This window comes from Cryptomeria japonica, chromosome 2 (genome assembly GCF_030272615.1).
Source record: "Cryptomeria japonica chromosome 2, Sugi_1.0, whole genome shotgun sequence".
Classification (NCBI taxonomy): domain Eukaryota; kingdom Viridiplantae; phylum Streptophyta; class Pinopsida; order Cupressales; family Cupressaceae; genus Cryptomeria; species Cryptomeria japonica.
The window spans coordinates 31,647,515-31,672,744 of NC_081406.1; the positions used below are offsets into that span (position 1 = coordinate 31,647,515).

General features: G+C 36.6%; 1 protein-coding gene across 4 annotated transcripts in view; it reads left to right on the forward strand.

Moving 5' to 3' along the window:
- Positions 1-25,230, forward strand: part of LOC131047394 (uncharacterized) — a 56,413-nt gene that overhangs the window by 17,990 nt on the left and 13,193 nt on the right. For 2 of the 4 annotated variants that reach the window (XM_057981264.2, XM_057981262.2), the window contains exons 7-10: positions 10,975-11,058; positions 15,316-15,369; positions 15,477-15,539; positions 15,653-15,715. In XM_057981264.2, the coding sequence (XP_057837247.1) occupies positions 10,975-11,058; positions 15,316-15,369; positions 15,477-15,539; positions 15,653-15,715 (264 nt within the window). The remainder of the gene's footprint in view (positions 1-10,974; positions 11,059-15,315; positions 15,370-15,476; positions 15,540-15,652; positions 15,716-25,230) is intronic. The other 2 variants (XM_057981266.2, XM_057981265.2) reach the window with 1 other exon arrangement.

A 25,230-nucleotide genomic window follows, 5' to 3' on the forward strand; every position in this document is an offset into this window, starting at 1 on the left:
TAGAATGATTAGCCATTGCTTGGACGTACAGTTGAGGAGACTCAAGGCTACCAAGTCCTTCCACATGAGTTCATATGTTATATATGCCTTGATTAGGAGTTTCGAGTACGCAGGACTACCTCACAGAGGAGTGATTGGAAGAGGACCCGGCGAGGTCAAAGTTTGTGATTCCTATGTTCACTTGCATCATCCGCCAGGAAGCAACTACAAGCTAGTTAATGATACCTTCACAATGAACATTACGAGGACGTTGCAAGGCGGGATCCACAGTAGATTATCTCAGGACGCGCAGGAACTAGTAAAGAGGTACGGTGCTTGGTTTATCCAATTTCCGAAGTTCACTTATATCAGAGTTCATGGATGTCCTTCACCTCCATACATGTTGCCGAGATATCCGACAGACAGAATTGTGTTACTTGAGGTAACAAGACAGTTGGCAGCTTATGCGAAGGCATTCAGACACAGGCATGGGAATGGAGTTCCGGTACCTATCATATTGGGCAATTCAGTTGAGGTGTGTCCTAATGCTTTAGCCATGGATGACGCAGAGAAGGAGTTAGCTTTGTATTCCTTTTCATTCTTTGCTTTGAGGGAGAGCTTTGATCCACATGGATATATAGAGGAGACAGTCGGTAGGAAGTTTAAGCATGAGTTTCAGATAGAAGATTTTATGATGAATCTCTTAGACGATCTTGAAGTAAAAAGAAAGATGCATTTTAGATTGCCTTTGGATTTCATCAGGAAGTGCAAGATTTACAGAGTGGCCGACCAAGCTCAGGACAGTGGCAGACATCTCCAGTCATCCTATGATCGAGAAAGTAAATCAGTAAGGTTAGATTGGAATGAGCCCGAGGTTGTGGATCTAGATGCTTTGATGGCTCCAGTCTTGTCTTGTACTCGCAGATGGGTTGATGTGCAGCATCAGAAGTTGAGAGAGCAAGGCATAGCTATGACTTTCACTTTGGAAGAGAAACCAGCCGAAGGTGGAGCTAGTGTAAGCGAAGGTAATCCTAATCCCAGAAATGCAAATGAAGGCAACCTTCGAAGTGCAAGTGAAGGCGATCTTCATCCAAGAGGCTCGAAGAGGGAAGAGAGACTGGGAAAGAGAGAATCTTCCAAGAAGAAACAAGAGGCCAGCCGAGATCGTTCATCCGGTACATCTTCTCGACAAGAGAAAAGGACACTTGAAGTGGAAGAGTCTATGGAGTCGATGGTTCAGAATGATAAAGAAAGATAGGTACCTCAAGGGTCACCAAGTGGATCTCTCCAAGATTATGAGTTGCGTGAAGACAAGAATAATGACGAAGTAACATCTCCTCACAGAGAAGAAGAAGTATTGCATAAGGAAATACAGGTCAAAGAGACAAGGTCAGCCATCTCAGATTGGTTGAAGGAAAGATTAACCAAGGTGATCGTAATAGAGGACGAGGACAATGTAATTGATTTAGAGAGCCTTGTTGGACATTCTCAGGAAGTGACGGAGAAGAGAAAGGCTACCAAGATGTCCAAGATGATTAGAGATGAGACTGGATCTAGAAAATTACAGATAGCTACACCGGCAGTGGACAAGTATGAAGGTGAGATCTTAGCAGAGGAATATGATATAGAGACATTTGAGCTAGGTCCATCCACAGCCGAGCAGACACTAGATGATGCCACCGATTCGTTTGAGGCATTGAAGGACAAGCTTAGGGAAGAAATGGAGAAGAATAGGAAGCTTGAGAGAGAGGTCGGTGCATGGAGAACATATTTCAGCCATCTCAATCAGCCTTTAGGACGTCAGGATCCAGCAAGATCACCCATACAGGCACTTCCCCTTCAATCAATTGGTGAGGCAGAGAGATTCAGGAGTATGGTCCAGCGTATGAGTACTTGGATGGATAAATCTCATACAGTTGCCGTAGAATTTGCAACAAGGATGATGCAGACCATTCACCGAGCTATTCAGGTTCTTGAGATCATCCACAATTTGATGATAACGGTAGCTGCTTTTGCTCATACCAAGGATGTTATCATTCCTGTCTTGAAAGTAATTAGACAGGCATCGAGGAAGGTCTTAGCACAGGAAAAGATAATGGATGGAGGACCTCACAGTTTACTTCAGTGGTCAACCTTACTCCAGATGAAGGAAGTTCTCTTTGAGGACATCAGTACTAGATGCAGTCATGTTGAGGAGGTGATCAACCCGATCCAGGACAGAGTATTTGAGGTACTTCGTACCATTCTCGGCAGGAGGATCGAAGTTGAGACAGATGTGGATTTACAGGAATTGGAAGATAGGATCAAGGTCATCTTTTGCAAGGATGCTAATATCACAGATGAGCAACAGGACCAGATGTTTGCTACCATGCTCTTGATCGAAAAGACCAAGGAACTTGAACTTACATGGGACGCAGCTCTTCTAGATGCATTTGATCAGGTCATCCACTTGGAAGAAAGAATGAAGAATCTTCCCGAGATTCCAATTGCTGAGATCGAGGGAATCGTATCAAGATTCATTGCATATGCTAAAAAGGAGCATTGGAAAGGGAATAAGATTCTAGATGAGAGGTTGTTATAGATGACATGGCACCTTAATTGTCATTGGTCTATGTCCCCTAGATTTTCGTGCCAAATTTAATAATTGGCTATGCATTTAATGTTGTGCAGTAAAAGGGGAACTTTTGTAATGAAACCCTAATTAGGGTTTAGGTGTCATAATCTTGGCCATTGATCTGCTTTTGATCTGGACCATTCATTGTAATTGAGGATGCTATTTATACCCTCATTTCATTTCATTTTCATAATTAGGTGTGAGAAGAAGATTAGATTATTGATGCATTAGAGAGATTAGAGTTTAGAAGCAATTTACTTTTGTAGCAAGATTGAGTTTTGAGGAAAGAATTCAAACAATTGTTGTACATGATGACTTTGGAATCAATGAAATATTGAAGTTATGGTGTTTTGTTGCAATTCTCTTGGTTATCTTCATGGTTGTTCATTTTTCTTGAAACATTCTCAATCAAAGTAGTGTGTTAATTCGAAGGACAAAGTGTTGGACTTGATCTTTGGTAGGATTCGCTTTCCAAACCACTAGCTTCTTGCTGATTGTAGGAATGCCTTGCGTGGTCAACTGGAGAATACTTGAATCACTTAACCTTCAATCATTGTTGTATCTTGGATATGTACCTTCGTGGCAGTGTCTTTGATCTTTGATGTATTGAAAAATTATTTGTTATCTTAGAAGATCGCATCAATTTCAATTGAGTTGTTACTTTATGGCAATGTTGAAATTGGTTGAATATCACCAAGTATAGTCCACATCAAGTCATTCTTAGGGTTAGACTAGATTAGACCTCTTGCAACCCTATCCTTTTGTTATTTTTTGGAAAGCTTGTTTAGTTTAGCAAAATCTTCGGCAACGTAAGGCCCCTTGAGGACACAGCAAATCACAACGACCACTGGTGCTTATCCACACGTAGAGACCCTACTTACAAGAACATTGGAGTCATCCTAACTGATCCTTCTTGCGATATCTTCAGCAGTTAGCGACTTTATTCAAGAGAGGATAAGATGCCTTTGGGTATTTTATTCTGTGTATGATTGTGTATAAAATACACGTCAACACAAATTTAGTAATTTATTTAGGGGTTTGCAATTTATATTGTTGCAAATTTCAATTTAAATCCATTATTTTAGTTCAATATTTTATTATTTAGATTCTCAAGTTTTGTCAAATTTGGCCTTAAGCTGTTGTGTATCCTTTGCATTTGTTATTTGTGCAACCTAAAGTAAGAAAAACAAAATTGAAATCCTTGTTTGACAAAGGTTAAGAATAAGGATTCTTATTTGTGTGTCCTTCGCTTCTATGGTTTGTGTGACTGAAGTAAGAAAAATAAAAATAAAATCTTTATTTCTTAATCTTTTGTATTATGCATGGTTTGAATTTTAATTTTAAATTATAAATTTATAAATTTAATGTCTTTTTTTGTAGTGTCTATGAGTATGAGTTCTCATAGCATGAGTGAGGATAAGATTGAGCCTTGAGAGATTGAAGAAGTTGATTACGCACTCGATGAAAGTATAGAAGTAGAGAGGGGTGAAGCCACTAGTTCCATTGGGATTGCAAATGTTAGTTGCCTTTCCAAAATGTTGCAAAATATGCTAAGGGTCACTTTGATCCTAAGTCTATTTTAAACAATTCACAGCTAAGTTAGAAGTAAAACTTAGGACATTTGGGGGCAGTAGACTGTGGAAGTGCCACTTTGTAAACTTGAAATTCAAGGCAGCATTACTAGAAGTAAATTTAATGCGCACCTCCTTCATATTCAAGGCAAAGGTTTAGAAGTATGTTAAAATTTGGCACAAAACCTGAAATATAGAGTTAAGTAAATTATGAGGTGTAAGTGAAGAAATGACACCTACATTAGCTTCTTTGAAGGGGGAGGAGTCTTTAGAGTTCTACTTTTACTACTTTGCAAAGACCAAAGTGCATATTCAAGTTTCTTCTAGTTTAGGGGCTGAAGTAGCATAGTCTAAGGGGAAATGTAGGGTGACTAGTGATGCTCCAAACTTGCTTGCAGATGTATTCAATGTGCAATTGAAGGATGAGGTAGATGATGCTATTGGCAAATTCTTCTTTGCTAATGTCATTCCATTCCATGTGGTTCACTCTCCTTATTATAAGTAGGTTGTGGCAAAGATAAATAATGGTGGGACCATCATATGTGCCAATAGGGGAGATTAAATTGAGGACAACAATCATGGATAAGAACTATTCCAAGATTAATATTTTAATGGTCAAAATGAAGGAAACATTGGTCACAAGTATATGTAGCATAATCATGGATGGGTGGATGGATATTAGGCTCATCAATATCATGGCTACATATACAAAGGGCCTTTATTTTCCTTAGCATCATTGATTGTTTAGGGCATCACAAAGATGCCAATTTTCAGTTTCAGATCTTTATAGATGCTATAGAGGAGGTTGGGCTACAAAATGTGATGCAAGCATTGATAAATGTGGCTCATGTGTGCAAAGTTGCAAGGAAGTTAATTGAGGCAGCCTATATACATATTCGGACTCGTTGTAGGCATGTCATGAATAATGCACTCAAGGACATGGGAAAATTTGGTTGGATGAAAACAATTGTTAGCGGTGTTAGAGATGTTGTAATGTCCCCACTTTGAAATACAAGTTAATGGTAAATAATAATAATAAAATTTAAAATTAAAATATACGTATAATTGAATATAATTAAATTTTAATTAAGTTAATGAATGGTCAAAAGACATGAAATGAAAAGTTGTGACTCCCTCAAACATGAGGTATAAAAGGGAGAAGAGAACCTCATTTGAGGGGGATAATTTGGGAATCAGAAGTGCAGATCTGATTTAAATAAGGAGTGCAGAACTGATTATGAAAGGTTGTGTCCCTTTCAAAGCGCAGAAATAATGAGTCACACTCTTTCAAAGGTTGCTGAGGGTGAAAGGGTGTGTCTCTTGCCAAAGTGCATACATGATGAAGAGGTGTGACCTCTCCCCCACATTGAGTGATATCAAAGGAAAGGAATCAAAAGCCTCCAGGGATATGACAAACGATGAGACCAAATCAGCACTGTTATTAAGTTACGGGCATTAACATCCTGGTTCTTGGTGGTATGCATGGGGATGTGCTTAATGTATGAAGCCTGATAATATTCTTATGCAGAATTTAATAGTAATATCAATATAGACTGCAATATGAATGACAGTCGTACTTAATTCTATCTATATTCATAATACATTGAATTTAGTACACTTCTAGCCCATTCCTTAATTTGTCATGCTCCCGACCTGATATGCAGTGAACAACAAACCGATTGTTGAAATTGTCTTACAATGTAAGACTTCACAATTTCATGAATCAAACACAATCGCTTATCACATGAAGTTTGGTTTGTTAGACAGCGTCACAGCATCAGCCTAAAGGATCCGATCTCTTCTATAATGCAGCGACCATATGCATCATAATTGATTTAGAGGTGTGATTACATTCCTAACAACTGATTAGTTCACATGGATTAACAAAGGGGCAGCTGTCAAACCATGAAAAGGTGCATCCCTCACAATCATTGCAACCAGTGGAAAGGGTCACGACTCTCCAATGTCCAGGGAAGGATATAAGGGATCAATCCAGCACTCAAATCAGAGCATGGAACAACCTTGTAAGAGAAGAGAACAAAGAGATCGAATCTGCAACTATTGTTAGGATAAGTCGATATTCTGGATTTCCTACTTTCAGAAATAAAGGTATTCCTCCCTTAACCCATCCATAGCTTTTAAGAATCAAAATCTAGGGTAAACTAGGGCTTTTTACAAAAGGGGACATTACAGATGTACAAATGTTTATCTCCTATCACCACATTTCACATGCACTTGTTAGGATCATCTCCAAGAAGGAATTCTTGAAACATGTAAAGATTAAATATGTATCATGTTTCATTCTCTTGGAGAGATTTCTTGAGTTGCAAGAGGCATTGCAATTAATTAATATGATGGCAGAATGAAATCAGTGGCGGCTTGAGTCAAGACAAAGTTGGGGAAAGCTTGAAGTTTTTTGCATTTTTGCTAGCAAAATACTCTAACCCAAAACTTTGAATTTTTTTTCAGCTTTAAGGTTAGGTTTAGGCCATTAAAATTCTGCATTTAGGGCTAGGATTAGGGCATAGAAACTCAAATCGTAATGGAAAACTTTCAACATTTAAGGTTAGGGTAGGGGTCTTTTTTCTAAAATTCTAGCCCTAACCTTAAAAGCTATTTTTTAAAGCATTTAGGTTTAGGGTTAAGGCATCGAAAGCCTAACACTAAACATCGGAAAAAAAATTTAGCATTTGATGTAGAGTTAGGGTTTTTTATGTCCAATTTGCTAAATGCTGAATTTTTTTCAGCATTTAAGATTAGCGACAAGCTCTTTTTCTAAAAGCATTGAGGGTTAAGATTTTGAGGTAAAAGCTTGGGGAGTTCTAATTTTAAATGCTGAAAACACTTTCAAAATTTTTAATTAGGGCCAAGGCATATTTTATTTTTTATAAGCAAAACATTCAAAAGAAAATCTATGTATCTAGAGGCCGAGCTCAATCCAATGTAGCACAAACTTCTTGTCAAGATCCTGCTTTGCATCCTAGTGCACTAAAAATCTAGAGAAACTGTCAAGAAAAGCTTTAAAATGTCAAAAGTGCTAAAAAATGTATGTATATCCCAAACCTTCTAAAAATCACCAAAAACTTGTATTTGATCAGAAAAGGTGAGTTATTGGTGAATAAATGAGGAAAAATTGGGATAACTGATAAAATTGTGGTAAAATAATCTTTTGGGCCTTTTTTTCAAAGCAAAGAAGTGGCTGGTGTTTGGAGTTGCAATAAATAGCATTTTCTCACGATTATTTGAAATTTATGCTACTATGATTTTAAATATGTCATGCTGTAGCTATCCTAATTATTATTTTATGCTACTATGATTTTAAATATGTCATGCTGTAGCTATCCTAATTATTATTTTATGCTACTATGATTTTAAATATGTCATGCTATAGCTATCCTAATTATAATTTTACATAAGGTTTGTGAAAAATAAATTGAATGAAGAATGATTCAATAATCGGATAATCTATTCAACAATATACAAGCGTATATAAAGAGATTACAAGGATGATGTTCTAAATTAAGAAAAAGTCGTTTAAAGTGAACTACTAAAAAGCTAAACGCTAAATAAAGCTTAAAAGTTAATTAACTAAAAAGAAAAAACTAAATGTTAAATAAAGCTTAAAAGCTAATTAACTAAAAAGCTAAATGATCATTAAACAAGGAACTAAATATAGGTGACTAAAATATAATTAAATATTCCAATACCCTCCTTTAATGGTCATTCTATCTACTAACTACCCTGCAGAAGACTTTGCAGGTCTTTTGATCACAAACGAAAAGAACACTCTGCTGCGGTGGAGACCCTCCCTAGATTTGAAAAGTGTTAATGACCAAGAATACCAGAATCCATCCAACTTGACATTGGGTAACCAAACTGAAACCTGAAACCATGATTTTGAGGAAAAATCGGCAAACCCTCCAAAACTGAAGATACAAATCATCATTTTTGTGGAAAAAAATGGTAAAAACCCTTGAAACGATTTTTGTGGAAAAAATCGAACAAAACCCGGAAACTTAGCATGGCAAGACCCAAAACACCACATGGTAAGACACCAAACATCATGCGGTAAAACATCAGACATCATGCGGGAAAACACCAGACAACATCACGTGGTAAAACCCTGATTTTTGAGAAAAAAATCAAGCAAAACCCTCCCATGATTTTTTATGGCAAAAAATCAGAAAACCCAACCAATGACAAAATAAAAAAGCATAGAAAGGTTGATGACTCTTCAAAATTCTTTGCAACATGAGCCTATACCTGCTCCTGAGACCCTCCCTGGTTGGACTTTTGATCAACCAACCTCTTTTTGCAGAACTTCTGGATATGCCCAAATCTACCACAATAGTGACATGTGAATCTTTGCGTGAACCCCTCCTTAGAGTTGTGCTGCCCTTTCTGCTGTGCATACTCACCTTTGCCCTTTTCCTTGGCAGTAAAAGCTTGTTCCACACTGACACTGTTACTACCAAACTGCTGCTTCCATCTATCTTGTTGTAGAAGCTTGGTGCAAAGATCAGGAAACTTCAAATCAACACTAGTAGAAGAGATATTGAGCATGTCAATGAAATGCTCGTACGAGAGGAGAAGACTTTTCAGCGTTATCACTACCATATCCTCTTCCACCATGGTACGACCAATAGCTTCCAACTGGTCACTGATCTCCTTAATCTTCGTAAGATGTGCCTGGATGGATGTCTTGTCATCCATCATGATAGAAAACAACATATTCTTCAAGAAGAAAGCTCGGCTCTTGTCGGACGTTTCATGAAGATCCTTCAAAAGATCCTAGATCTCTTTTGCTGTTTTACCTGAAGGCACCTGTAGGAGTTGATTATCTGACAGAGAGTTTGATAAGCATGACAGCCTCTCGATTCTTCACATCATGTTTATCTTGATCATCACTTGCTGTTGTAGGACGAGATTCCTTGCCCAAAACAAGCTGATCAAGGCAACGATACTCAAAGATGGTAAGCATACGCTGTTTCCAAGTGTTGTAGTCGCAGCCGTTGAACTTTTGACTGTGTTCGAACATGATGTTGGTTAATGATGCCATCACGGAAATTGAGGATATTCCATAGTTTAATCAATTAATTTATTAATAAGTAAATTGTTCATCTATCACACATCCACAATAAGTTTACAGATCCAAGCCCTTATCTATCTTGGGACCATGCCCTCAAGGTTTATGGGTTGCTGATCCCTACTTGTCTTGGGATTAATCCTATTAATTGGATTTAGACCTCCTCTCTTTGGAACATCTCAATTCCCAACCTTGTGAATACTGACAGCAGATGCGAGGATTATACCCAAATATAATCCTACTCGCCCTGTAAAGTCCCCTACTTGGTTTAAGCTTGTTTTGACCATTATTTATCTATTTCCATATAATAATAAGTCAAATCTATCCTAACAAGAATGAAATCGGTGATATTCCATAGTTTAATCAATTAATTTATTAATAAGTAAATTGTTCATCTATCACACATCCACAATAAGTTTATAGATCCAAGCCCTTATCTATCTTGGGACCATGCCCTCAAGGTTTATGGGTCACTGATCCCTACTTGTCTTGGGATTAATCCTATTAATTGGATTTAGACCTCCTCTCTTTGGAACATCTCAATTCCCAACCTTGTGAATACTGACAGCAGATGCGAGGATTATACCCAAACATATTCTTCTTACTGTTTATTATCTTATGAGTTCTTTCTGATTTAAAATCTAATATTTTTATTTGTCTGATTACAAAATATTATTTTCTATATATCTATATATTCATTTATAGATATTATTATTATTATATAAGAAAATCACTGTAATAGTTATAATTATTATATTTCCATCAATTATTATTAAATTCTTATAATTATTAAATTACTATTAATTATTATTAGATTCTTATAATTATTAAATTCTGTATAAAATCATCAGCGGGTTTCATAGATTAAGCATACATATTAAGCACGATCCTATGCATACCACCAAGAACAAGGATGATACCGCCTGAAACTTAATGACAGTTCTGAGCTGGTCTATATCCCCGAGTGTTCGTTGCCATGCCTTATTTTTCCCTTCATGTTTGTTGATAATGAAAAATGGCTCGCAAGACGTTCCCGTATTTTTCTTCCTCCCCCTTCAATTAATTACCACAAACTCTTTATATTGTGGGAGAGGAATCATTCAAAAGACATGTTAGCTTCTTTTAGGAATCACTGCCTTTAATCTAAAGTGCCTTTTCATAATATACTCAATGACGTTTGTTATCTCAATAATAACCATGTATCAGTTGTAACATTGATATGTTGATAGGACACATCTGATCTTCTTCATAATAATTGGTTTGCTAATCAGATCGTGTCTTTTGGGTAATATAGGAGGCATTGGTGATTAGTTTGCTTGTGTAATTGTCTCCCATCGAAACTTAGTAAACCACTCCCTATTATTGCTGATGATTAACATTAGACTTACTTAACCAATTTATTATTGATACTGACTAATTATCATTGTCTACAGCTTAGGGGACAACTCTGACACCTGCAGTCCCCTTAGTCTTTATTTATTCTGCAGATTATTGATGAGGATGAAGGCAGTTTTTATATTATTTTTGTTACATATATTTTCTGAATTTATTTATTATTATATTTGTTTATAATATTTCTAAATGTTTATAATATAATATTAATTTATTTTATTTGGATATTTCAAAAATATTATTTATTAATAATATATAATAAATAAATATTAATAATTTCAAATAATCATTTGTTGATTATATTAATTTGTAATATTAATTGCTTCATTTAGGTTATAAATAACGATCAAGGAGGGGACCTGACACACCCTGATTTCTACAATTCAAATTGGTCCAACTTACATTCAATGAACAAGGTGCCTTTCTTGCCTCTAATGCCCCAATTGTATCCTTTAAATTGCTCAAATGCCTATATATTCCTTGTCATTCACAATTCCTTGGATTCCTTAAGAGTCCTTGTCACCTTGAGACCAGTAATTTTCACATTTTTCACTTGGATGTGCTTATTCATTAGCTTTATTTGTCAAGGAGAGCTCTCAATTGATTGGGGAGATATTATTAGTGACAATATTCATAATCAATCAGTCAATCTTGAAAAACCCAATAATTTTATACATCGTACCTATTTTATGCAATAGTGAACAATAAGCCATGGCCAATTAGGACACAAGGTGTTTTTGATAACTTGATTTAGATCTTTGATTATTAATTGCAATTTACATTGGAAGAAAGCAATAGAAAGTTTAGAATGTTGGTGTTGGAAATAAGCCACCCGGACCGACGATGGACTGGTCTAAGAGGGGCCAGTAGCTCAGTGGTAGAGCACTCCAGCAGCGTATGGACAGTCCTAGGTTCGAGTCCTAGCTGGTCCATGTCTCAACATGGTATCAGAGCCAGGTCCAGGCTAGGAGCCCCAAGCACACGAGAGGTGTGGCTTAAGGGGGGGTGTTGGTGTTGGAAATAAGCCACACCCGGACCGATGATGGACTGGTCCAAGAGGGGCCAGTAGCTCAGTGGTAGAGCACTCCAGCAGCGTATGGAAGGTCCTAGGTTCGAGTCCTAGCTGGTCCATGTCTCAACACAGAAGCGTAAATAATGCATTTACCATGTTAACCATGCGAGAACTAAATGGAGATATTGGGATTAGGATCTCTGCTTCAGCAGCCACATTGATAACATTGGATGGAAGCTATTTCAAATAATTTCCAAGGTTTACTTATACCTGCATAGGTGATTTTGAAGGTACTCAATGCAAGCTCCCACATTTTGCCAATGACAAGACTCTTCTCATTTAGGTATGTAGACAAATCAAAAAAATTAACAAGAGATGTAGGGAAAAGAAGTTAGTCCTTATTCCTTTTTCCAAATAGTCACAAGCAAGGGATATGTGAAGAGTCATCTCAAGCTTGGTCCACAATATTATCACACATCATATGGAAGATTATTGGGAAGATTATGAGAATGATTTTGAAGTTAGAAAGGGGGGGTTTGGAGGAGGATTAATTTGGACCAGTTAAAAACATTTGCTTCAGAATAGATAACTTATGGATGATGGGAGTGACTTGGTTGATCCTATCTTCAAGAATTCAATCTAAATGCTATTGCTGCCACCTATTAAGTGGGCTGGTAAAGAATTGACAAGAATTGAAGAGAGGACTAGTTATATATTGCGAAGATCAAAGGCATGACTCAACAAGTGGGTGGTTGAATATGCTGTTGGGAAGAATTCTAACAAAGGAAAATCATCACAAAGCTCAAGACAGGTGGGGGCTTCCTCAACCCACATTTTACTTCTATGTATATAACTTGTACAAAGAGTGGTTTAGCAAGTGGTAGAGATTTGAAGACCCAAACAAGAAACAAGTTCCCATTGACCCTTGTGGATGGGATGATATTCCTAGGAGGAAGCTAGAAATAAAGAAGCCTCAAAGTGCAATGCCCAAGGGAGGTTAGCCACCTCTCCCCGTTGTTGGTTCTTTGGAACAAGCTGATGGCACCACCTGATAATTTGTTACACCAGATCCTGTTTCTCTCGCATCCTCCTTGTCAACTCTGCAACAACCAGCTTTACCATCCCCTTGTTTATCCCTTCCTATTCCATCTAACTCTATTCCTCCCTTGGAAGTTCCCATCTTACTCCATCTTACACAAGTTCACAAATGGTTGTTTCCTATCCACCTCCACATTGGGTTCAACAAATGGTCTCTAGAAAGAGGCAAGTGTCAAATGCTGTTGTACCTAGTTTTGATGCTGTCAGTAACTTTCTCCAAATGATCCCAAATCCAAGAAGGCCAAATTTGCTTCTAGATTAATGAATGATACCTCCTTGAAGCAACATCATGTGGAGATTGCTAAAACTACCTTTGACAAGAATGAATAAAACACGACAGTACCAGATTATGAGATTTCCAAAGTGGACCTTGGTTCATCAACACATGAAGGGGATATCCATAATTTCTAGGTATCCACTGCCAAGTTAGTCTAGAGGACTGAAGAGGAGAGGCAAACTAGAGAGGCAATTGAAAGAATAGGTAAGAACTTTTACAGTGTATAGCATCAGATTCATTGTGGTAACAAAAAAGCGACATGCAAGTGTAACTCCTGTAGCTTCTATTGTAGTAACCACACCTAGCAAAATAAATAAGATACTATTGCCAACATAAATAAATATCAAAGTTATGGCAAGGTAATAGAAAGTTGGGTAGAACAGGTTATTTTAGATGGCCTTAAATTCATTGAAGAAGCAAGGAAAATTTAGATCATAATTGAGGCTGATGAAAACAAAATTACTAAGAAATGCATGCAATTAAGAGAGAAGAATCTTTATGGCAGGGCATGATAAGAGATTTGCTAGAGATGATGGCCACAGACAGGAACTTCTAGCTGAACAAGTTTTTACCAAAATAGAAGAAAATATTTCACAAGTGTTGTTTAAAAGTGTTGAATAGAAGTTATCAGTCCTTCAAGGAGCTCTTGAAAATTACAAGAAACCTGACAAGCTTTGTGGACAAATTAAATCAGAAGTTTGAGCAGACTTTTGGGCTATTAGCTCAAAATTCCTGAAAGAAGGTGAAACCAAACAATTAGATGTGGTTGAATTAAAGAAGAGTTTTCAGAAAATGATCCCTGAAGAATTGTTTAAGAAAGAAGTGTTTAACCTTGAAGTTATGAAGAGCCTAGACACTACTTTGCTCAAAGAATATCCCAAGAATTTGCCCAAACTTTTCAAGCAGAGTGTGGAAATGAACTACTCATTAAATACTTGGAAGGTTTGTTTGATGAACATTGTTGTCCCTAAGAGCAAAGTAATAGCTCAAGCTACTTGGCAGTTCGAAATTTGTAAAGCTAGGTTGGCCTTGCAGAATTCGGGAAGTCGAAGTTCTGAAGTAGGCAAGCTTTTTCTTTCTCAACAAATTTCATAATAATTTCCTTGTAACTTTATTGTAATTATTCATTTTACACAACCTGCTGTTATTACCACTTTAGGAAGTCGAAGTTCTGAGGTAGACAAGCTTTCTTTTACTCAACAAAGTTCATAATAATTTCCTCCTAACTTTATTGTAATTATCATTGTTACTTTATTTAACCATATATGGCTTAAGTTGTTTCTTTTTACGACTTAAAGTGGGTTTTAAAGTAGATACTATAATTTCAAGAATTAGTTATAGGACAGTTACAAGTTGGTCGAAAGGGAAGATGTGTATAGATACAAGCTATTTCTAAAAGAGGACCTTTTGCTCCTATTTCATTGTTGTACAAGAGTTTTGAGAAGACTTTGTGCTCTGGAATCCAAAGTAGTAAATAAATTTTTACTGAATTTTGTGTCTATTATTCTTTGTTGACCGTAGACTTCCATAGGTTTGTTCCACAATCTTTCTTTGTATTTTTCTTTACATGTGGATGCAATTTGTCAACTTTTTGAATTAATTTCAAATAAATTCTAATATGATTATCTCTATTTGTATGTTGGAAGTATCCATATTTCCTTACATTACTTGTTTCAAGTTATGTAAAATCTTATGTTGTTGAATATGCAGTGTAAATCAGAGAAGACTATTTTTGGCCCTTCTACTCTGTCCTCACTTCTTTCTGTACATGTAATCTAGTCTTTGATAAATCCTGAAAATTGTCTTGTATAAGCCTGTGCAGGATTTCCCTCTTCCTTATCTTCTTTTTTCTTTTTTGCCCCTTTTGTGCTTTTAGGTTAAAAGCAGAAAAAAAACCTAAAAACCCCAATCACACAAGGGAGCTGCCCCTCTCAAATGCATAGGGAGATTGTTAATTGTACCCATGGTTGCCACTTTACCATGTTACTTGGTTGGGACAAATATCATTTAAGTGAATTATTTGGTTCTTTGTTCCAACTTCACATGAAATGTAGTTCTCAGCTATTACGGGTATCACTCAGCTCTGGATATATAATAGTCTTTAATCCTTTAGGAGATTTTATGTAGTTATTAAATGGCACATAACATGGAGTAACTTCTCATCACCATCAAAACAGTATTATATTTCTTGGCTGAATAATATTCTTGTTGAAGGAAAACTGTTTTGATAGGTCAGTCTTCTTGAAATGTAGACCTGATGGTATGCATACCATTGCTGCTTATCAGGTGCACGGAGCCTGGTTACCACCTTGGCTTGTAGTTCATTTCGGTAAATTTCAGGTAAGTGCATCTAAATGAATTCATGTTTTTGACTGTTATAGCAATGCAAAATTAAATTTGCATCTGGTGCTTGTTTTAAATTTTTAATAACTTTCGTCTTTGGATAGGCATTTGTAACATCATATTGGGCAAGCCATGTGAAGCCTGCTATGGATACTGTGCTGGATAAGGTAATTTATTTAGCGAGTTTGAAAATACTTGCTTTTGATTTGTTCATATGATGTATCATGGTAGTGCCGTTTTTTTCTTGTAGACATTCAATTGACTATCTGTTGAATATCAGGCATCAGAAAAGGCTGCTGCTGCTCATGACTGGGTGAAGCCACATCTTGAAACGACACAGACTGTATGTAGATTCAGTTCTATGTTTATTTCAGTTGCCTATAGTCACAGTGGTTAATAATGTTGCATTAGTAAATAGAATATGTAACTTAAAAAAAAAAGTCTCGTGTGTGCATATCTCTGGTCATCCAAACTGGCAAGATCATGATTGGTTGGCCTTGCACATGATATTTTATTTGCTAAAACTGACCATCAGAACCAATTTTTCATTTTTTAATCACATCTTCGATATAGTTTTGAAATATAGACAAAACGATATGCATGTCAACATGTGGCAAATGAATAGCAAAATTGTAAGTCTTTTCATATAAAAAGTGCTGCTAGGGAAAGACCTTACACGTTTGTGACAATATTCGAGTCTTGCAATTCTTGAACTATTTTTAGCACCATTGGATATATTTGTTTGATACCTGCAAATTTCAACAGGTTCATGCAAAGGCTTAGATTAGATTCTGTATATGGTTTCTTTTTTTTTGGGTCTTTATTCTCCATGCCTTAATCATACTCTACTTTGTGTTGTTGAATTAAGTTTCTGCCCATTGAATTGAAAGATTCTCGTCAAAACTTGTAGCAAAATGTTGAACTGGGAGGATTTCATGCCTACATGAGATGATGAAATGTATAAACTTACACAAAAGATAGCTTGAAATTATTGTGTTTACCCTTCTGATTATAACATCATAAATGCCAGAATTGATCATTCAATGCCATTTCTAGTTTATTTGGCGGTCACGGTGGCTGGTTACCATGCACTGTAATGAGATGGTTTGGTGACTTCAGGGATACTTGAAGATGGTTGTTGCATTTGCAATGGCTGTTTTCCATGCACTACAATGAGATGGTATGGTGACTACAGGGGCAATTGAAGATGTTGTTGCATTTGCAGCATTTCTTAGTCGGGCTCTTTGCTCAAGAAATAAACAGATCTACAGGGAGGTAGAACCCTTTGGTGCAATGATGCCTAATTGGTTGTCACTAGTAATCCTATGCATATACTTACCTGATAGGTAGATTACAACCTTGAACAATGTAGAAAAATGAAAGGTATCTGATATTACTGTCAGCATAACAGAGATTCTTTTAGTTTTAACAAGTTGATCAACTGAATACAAGGCCCCTTGAGAAATGCAGGTTTACGTTGATGATTAACTTAAATGGATTCTCCAAGATGTTTTTAATTGATTATAGAATCCTTATTTTGCAGAAAATAGAAATTTAATCAAAGAAAATTGATCAATTAAATGTAATTCAGACAGGTGCTAAAATCTACTGGGCAGAAACATAGAAAGATCATTAGATTATCAAGAGGATTACTAATTACATGCTTAAAATCATTTGGTTGCATCACAGAACATTAGATCTTCATGAAATTAGAAATATATTTTACTAGCATTCAAATTCAAGTTTCATGTAGAAGAACATAACTATCAAATCAAAAGGTACATCATCAGCATTGAAAATTAGCCAAATGTTGCTGTATTAATGTGAAAAGAATTTTTGCAATTAGTTTTGAGTGCCTTTCCTGCAGGCCAACAGAATAAATGACAAATCATAATCTAACACATGGTTAACCAAATAACTTTGGATCAATAGCTCAGAAATGAGCTTCCTAGGTATAGCTTAAGGGAACGATGCTTATCCAATGGGTAATTGACATTTGTACCTTTTGTTCCATTTACATATATGGTCTTTCTTTTGCACAGGCACTTGTTTACGTCTTTTAAAGTCACAGTCATGGTTAAATATTTAATGTGCCTATGCAAAACACAAGACTTTTGAGCCTAAAGTAGAATAAGACAAACACATAGAAGAATAAAGAATGAGGTACACGATTGAAAGAATAAAGAATGCTAGCAAAACATCTTACCTAGGTCCACTTGGGAAAGGTATGCTGCCATCTTTTCCCACTGTGGATTAGAAGGAAAGTACACAACAATGCCTTGATGAGTTCACTCACTGGTGCCCTCCATGGAGCCTTTGCAATTGAGGTGAAACCCTTCACAACCATCTCAACATGGAGCTTTAGAGAGATGATTCCTAACACATTGTTTGCTTCTTGAAATGCTAGGCGATCATTTTCATTTATACTCTGGCTAAAAACATGAATCAGTTATTTTATGTCTCTAGCCATTCAGGCTTAGTTCTTAACAATTCCATTCTTACCAAAGAGTGGTTGCATTCTAGTGCTTATCAGACCATTCGAGGCCTCCATTCTGTTCTCTGTGTTTGAAATATGTGCCTCTACCCTGTTTATTTGTCTACTGCTCTTCTCAACGGCCTTCAAGGAAAGTTTGAGGTGCTGCCCTGAAGGGTATCCCGTTTCTTGACTTACTTCATTTGCCATGTTTGTGAACAACCCAAATTTGGGAGACCACATGCGCTTAATACTGGCCAATTAGTAGAGGCATTCTTTTCCTAGTTGGAGATCATTTTGGCCTTATTTAAAAGCAAAAAAGAATTTGCAAGTTTCTCAATTTATGCCAGCCTTGGCTCTAGGAGATCTGACATTGTCTTTTTAAAATGGGCTTTGAGGGATTCCTGCTTCACTCACTTTCACCCTAACCTTATCCTTTCAATAATTAGATCCTAATGATATTTCTAAGCTCCTTAATTTTGATGTATTCATCATTGCTAATTAGTGCTTGAAGCTCTACTGGCTGTTGGTTGTACAGCTCATAAGTTTTTGCAACTTAAATAATTTCTAGGTTGTTGTGTTGTTCATTCGGCTTATTTTTCCTAATGGGTGGTAAGAATAAATTCTCTCTGCCACTTCTACAACAATAAGGGTCCCCTTGGTTTTTGGCCTTGTTGTTCATGAGGCTCTTGCTATTTGCATGGGCTTCTCTTCATAATTGTGTAAGTCTTCCCTTCCTCCAACTGTTTGTTGCTCTTGCTTTGGGTGTGATCGATATATTTATAGGGGCCATTGAAAAATGTCTCCATATTGTGAAGACAGCTATCAATTCATGTGAATGCACCATGGTAGGAATGATATTCCTTATTTTTGGTGGTCATTGTTTAAAATCTTTCTCAATATGATTTCTTTTGCAAACTTAGATTAGTCAATATAGTTATTTGATGAATCTTCTATGTCTTCAAAATCATGGGGAAATCCACTCCATTGACCTGTGGCAATCCTTTTATATTAGATTTTTTTTGGTTTTGCCTCTTGTATGTCTAGGTCTCCAAACAAAACTTTTGCAAAATTTAGGTCATCACTTCAAGAGCACATCTATGCTCCACTGTAAAATCCTCCATTCCTAGTGTAAAGCCTATCAATGCTTGTTTGCTTGCACCTGCAAAGTCTTCATCTGCTGACCCCAATTGTGTGATGAACTTGCACAAAATTCTCAAAGAGATATGCAATGGTAGTGCAAATGGGGCCACTTCTAATCCATGTAGTAGAGCTAATCATCCCAATTGTTGCTTTGGATAAAATGGTGTTTAAAAGTGGTAGTGTCTTGAAATTTTCATGGAAGCACGACCCAACCTAGCTCTATCAGCCAAAAATGATCTTATACAATGGGCCTCAAAATTTCTATACTCAATTGTTCTTGTTGGAATTTTTGTCGTTGATGTCAAGGTTTATTTGAGCTTTAATTGAGTTGCTTGCCTTCTTGGTTGAGCTGCCTACTTGTCTGCCTGGTTGAGCAGCTTGAGCTGCTTGGTTACCTGCTTGAGGTGCTTGTATGCTTGCTAGAGCTGCCTGGGTGTCTGGTTGAGCAGGGTGTGTGTCTGCATCAGCAGTGTGTGTGCCTACTTGTCTTAGTCAGCAGCTTAGTCAGAGTTTATGCCACATCATCAGTTGAATTTTCAAATACGACAACCTTTCTTTGGTTTCATCAAATATTTCTTTTTCCATGACCCCACAGCTGGAGTGTTTTGTTTTGGGAGACCGCTCCGATAATTCTTTTCAAAAGGAAAAATCGATTCATTCTTATTGTGGGAGACAGAATCTTTTACATGTGTTGTGCGAGCTGCATGAGGTGGAAGACTTTTTTTTTGCAGAGTTCGTGGAGGACGTTGTTTGCAGAGTTTGTGCCTATTAATTTAAAAAAAAAATTAAACAGAGTCAATGTTTTTTTTAAAGACCAGAAAAGACGGCATTAAAAAAACTAACCTTTTTCAGATTATTGGTGCTGTGTAATCATGTCATTCACATTGAGGTGGCAGAATTAAATTCATTGTCTTCATAAAAGAAGATGCTCTGAGATGATGCTCTTTTTTCTTGACTCCACACTAAGCTGAATTTTAAATGTGTCGGCAAATTTCCTCTTCAGCTGGGGATGCACAATTAGAAGATTTATTCAAATCACGTTTTTTTTTTCCAGATATACGTTTTGAAAAGAGAGTTATTCAGCATCTTTGGAGGAGACAAATTTGTCTTCAGCAGATTTTGTGCTCTTAAAGCATTTTTAATTTGTTTTGATTAACATTTATGAGAGTGCGTAGTGTATGTTGTAGCACAGAAGTTACAGAATTGTTTTATCGTTTTGAATAATTTTGGAGCTTTCTATTAGAATATTTAATTATATTTTAGTCACCTATATTTAGTTCCTTGTTTAATGGTCATTTAGCTTTTTAGTTAATTAGCTTTTAAGCTTTATTTAGCATTTAGCTTTAGCTTTTTAGTTAATTAGCTTTTAAGCTTTATTTAGCGTTTAGCTTTTTGGTAGTTCACTTTAAACGACTTGTTCTTAATTTAGAACGTCGCCTTGTAATCTCTCTATATATGCTTGTATACTGTTGAATAGATTATCCGATCATTGAATCATTCATTCAATTTATTTTTCATGGTATCAGAGCGGGTCAATGGGATTTTTTAAAGTTTGGCGAATTTTTTAATAAAAATTCATGCCCTTCTTTTTGGAATATTTTCCAGATTTTTTTATTGTTTTTTTATTAAAAAAAAACGATTTTGCTTTTTAGAAGGCTTTTTGAGGGTTTCTGGTTTGTGGGCGAATTTCTATGTTGGGCAGCAGTTCATGTTTTTTTTAGAGTTTTGGAGATTTTCAGGCCTGCAACTTGGAGTTTTTTTTTGCAGATTGAAAATTTTCCTAGGGTTTCTGCAATTTTCGACTAGGGTTTTGACCCTTCAGTTCAAGTCAAAATCTTATTTTTCTTGCATATTCTTGGTGGGTTTTTCAAGACCTCAACTGGGTTATCATCAGATTTTTTTGGGTGCATCGTTTTTCGTGCCTCAATTTTTGAGCCGTCGGATCTGCATTTTGTTTTCAGATTCTTTGTGGGTTTTTTGAGAGCTTTTCTAGGTTGGTCTAAGATTTTTCTGGGTGCCTCGTTTTCCGCACCTCGAATTTTGTGTCAGCAAATTTGCCTTGGAATTTAAAAACAGTTCACAATTTCTGCTATTTCTATGGACGTTGGGATTTTTGCTGTTTTTTTGGGCACCATTTATGCTATTTTAAGTTTGCAGAAATTTATAATTTATGGATTTCTTCCAAACCTCGAAATTTGCACCTTAGAATTCGTGCCAGAATTCTCCTCCAGGGTTTCAGATTTTTTTGTGCAGCTGCTTCTATTTTGATTTTTGAATCAGATTCTTTTGTCTCATGCTTTCACTAGGTTGACCTTGTTCAACCTCCATTTTTGTGATGGCATCTTTGACCAACATCATGTTGGAACACAGTCAAAAGTTTAACTGCCACAACACCTGGAAACAGTGCATGTTCATTGCCTTGATCAGATTGATTTAGGCCAGACCTCGTCTTACAAGTCCCAAGGTTTTCACGATTTTTTCATGAAAAATTGTTTGTCGGTTTTTTGATTTTTTCCCAAAAAAATCATGGGAGGGTTTTCACGATTTTTTACTCAAAAATTGTTCGCAGGGTTTATAATTTTCCCTTAAAAATTATCTCATCTGTAATCCGCGATATTCGCGTAAGATTTTAGTTATCTGGGTTTTATCGTTTTTTCCCACAAAAACGATGATTTGTAACCTCAGATTTCTTGGTTTTTCGATTTTCGATTTTCTCCACAAAATCGTAAATTCTCTTTTCGAAGGTTCCTATTTCAGGGTTTGACGGTTTTTTCTTCAAAATCGTGCTTTGTTGCAGTTAGTTTGGGTCGCACCTGCCAGGGCGAACATCTGCAACTGTGGTATCTTGCAGTCAGTTTTGGAGTTGGTACTCTTCTGCAAAAGGGTTTGCCGATTTTTCCTCAAAATCATGGTTTCAGGTTTCAGTTTGGTTACCCAACGTCAGGTTGGATGGATTTTGGTATTCTTGGTCCTTAACACTTTTCAGATCGAGGGAAGGTCTCCACCACAACAGAGTGAATGACCATTAAGGGAGGGTATTAGAATATTTAATTATACTTTAGTCACCTATATTTAGTTCCTTGTTTAATGGTCATTTAGCTTTTTAGTTAATTAGCTTTTAAGCTTTATTTAGCATTTAGCTTTTTCTTTTTAGTTAATTAGCTTTTAAGCTTTATTTAGCGTTTAGCTTTTTGGTAGTTCACTTTAAATGACTTGTTCTTAATTTAGAACGTTGTCTTGTAATCTCTATATATACGCTTGTATACTGCAAATGATTTGATGAAGATATACGTGTTGGGGGGTGAAGATATCGGGTTGGCGGATAATATTTTGGGCGTGTAAGGTTTCTAAGAAAAAAGGCATCGAAAAGCATTTTTGATGTGTTTTTATGTTTCTTTTGGCTATACGAAGCTTCCTGTAGAAGATATGATTTAAGATATCGGTGTTGGTGTTTTGTTTTGGTTTTGGTATGCTGGGCAACACTGATGATGCTGTGTGACTACGTATCGGGTTGATGATTGGTTTGGCGGGAGTGGTGTGTGTGTGCTGTACGTTTTGCATAAAGGCTGGGAGTTATTGTGTTAAAAAATATGGGGATGCAGTTCTAAAATGAGTGATCATAGAGATCGTTTGTATGTGGAATTTACTTTGATTGTTATGGATTGTCTGGGATTTTTTCTAAGTTGTGGCTGGGAATGATATTACTACAGTCTTCAATTATATGGAGGAGGAAATCGAATAAAGGTAGTGTTTTTAGTGTGCTTGTTTCAGATAAAGAAGAGATTTTTTTAAGTGGTATGCAATCTTTATACTTACTGTGGTGTGAAGACAATTTGAAAAAGGGAAGAGAAGCAGTGAGTTCAAATCTTTAGTTTTGTTTGTCCTATCAGAGGTTGGTGCCTTATCATCTCAGAGTTGGTGCTCTTACAAAGGTTGGTGCCTTTGTTGTGAAGAGTTGGTGCTCTTGGAAAGTAGCTCACTTATGTAATCTGGATTGTAGCTCATTATTTTGAAGCGAATAGAATTCTTTGTTGCTATGGTTTTTTACCCGAAAGGGTTTTCCACGAGAAATCTCTGTGTTCATGTTTGCTGCTTGTTTCTCTTATGTTTCATTTGGTTTAATTATGAAAATTGGTCATATTAAAGGCTCAAATACTGATTCACTCCCCGCCCCCCTCTCCATATTTGCTGTGTGCTTCTCAGTTCTATTACATTGGTGACACATATGCTTGGTCTACATTAGAAACAGTTTTTGAACAATTTGTGAAGTTGTGGTATCATTGTCAAGTTGGAATACCTTATCAAAGTTTGACAATGCCAACACTTGTTGCTCATTGACCTTTCCAACAATTCAAAGCTTTTTTTTCTCCTATTGTCTATGTAAATTCTCTTTTGTCTCCTTTCATGGTCTCACTTATTGTCAGACATTCAATTGAAATTTGTAATGAACTTTCTATAAAAGCTAGCCAAGCCATGAAAACTTCTAATCTTTTCAACATTCTCTAGTGTAGGCCAACCAACAATAGCTTTTACCTTTTCTGGGCCCATTTGTAAACCTTCTTTTTAGAGCACAAATCCTAAGCACTCTAGTTCTATCCTCATGAAACTACAGGTTTCAATTTGATCAACAATTCTCCTCTCTCAATCCTTGCAATACTAATTTGATGTGTACTAGGTGTTCCTCTTTAGATTACTTCTCAGTTATTGGGTTTGTCGGTTTTGGCCTCCAAACGCGAACCGGGTTTGCGCGGGTCCAGGTCCACGTCCACGTTGGGTTCGCCCTGGGTCCGGCTAGGGTTCACCCTTTTGATCGTCAAAAGGGTGAACCCAGAGAGAACCCATAGTCAAAAGGGCGAACCCTGGCCAGACCCGGGCGAACCCAAGCGTGGACCCAGACGAACCCACGGGCTGGGCCAGTCAAGTCACCAAAAAGTGACTTTTCCGTATTAAAAAACTATTTTTTTTTTTGCCTTTTTGGGGCCAAAAAGCCTAATTTGCCCTTGCAAAATGCATTTGAGACCCAAAACAACTTCATTTGCTCATCTACTCTCTCTTGGTTTCATTTTGGCATTTTTAAGGGCAAGTGATTATTTTTGAAGGAGATTGTTCGTGGAGTGCTTGGCAAAGGTGTAGAGCTTGCACAAAGGAGATTCAAGCACTGAAGGTAAGCATTTATCCCTATTCTTTGATCTTTTAACGAATTTTTTGAAGTTTTTTTTTTCAATTTTTTTTTAATAGAAAAAGATAAACAAGTTCTTTTTTTTTTAACAATGTTTTTTCATACTTGCATTAACTTCTACATTGTGTAATATTGCATTTTTTTTTTCTAATTTAAAAATGTTTAATTTCTTATAACAGCAAAAAAACAAAATGGCAACAAGTTCGAGTTCAGTGGGTGGGGGTTACAAGACAATAAACCAAAAATTTAAAGTTGATTGAGGATCTCCTTTATGGGATTATACTACAATGCGTCAACAACTTCCAGGAGGTGAGGATTTGAATGGGATTGTAATTTTTGTAAAACCAATTATAGGTGCTCGTATTATCGAGTGAGGCGTCACTTTTGTGGCCCTGCTAGGAAAGGGATTAAAATGTGTGAAGGGTCAGATGGGAATGGGTTGTCTGCAACACAAATAGCAGCATTCATCAAAGAACAAGATGTTGATCAAGCTATAACAAGACAAAAAGAAAAACTAAGAGCTAATCCATTTGCAAGAAAAACACCAATGACTTTACCTGATGATCGTAGAATACCAGAAAAGGCCCCCAATCACCCTTTCTTGAATATACCCGCCATGCAAGATGAAGTTGAAGTATATAATTCCCATTCTCGCAAAAGAGGCCCATTGGAGAAAGCATTCAAAATGGAATCAAGAGATGTTGTAGAGCAAAAACTTGCACGTTGCCTCTATGCCAACGGTCTTCCTTTTAACTTGGTAAGATCACCATATTGGCGGGAGATTGTGACACAACAATCAATGATGCACCTACTGGTTTCACAAGTCTTGGGTATGAAAAGGTGCTCACCACCTTATCGGCAAAAGAGAAGAATTTTGTAGAGCAATCACTGAAACCGATTAAAGATTCTTGGGTTGAATCAAGTGTTTCTATTGTTTCTGATGGATGGAAGAATGCCATAAACCGTCCATTGACAAATGTTATTGTAGTGTCCCCCAAAGGGGCAATGTTTTTGAGGGCAGTTGATTGTGAGGGGCAGCTCAAAGATGCAAAGTACATTTCCA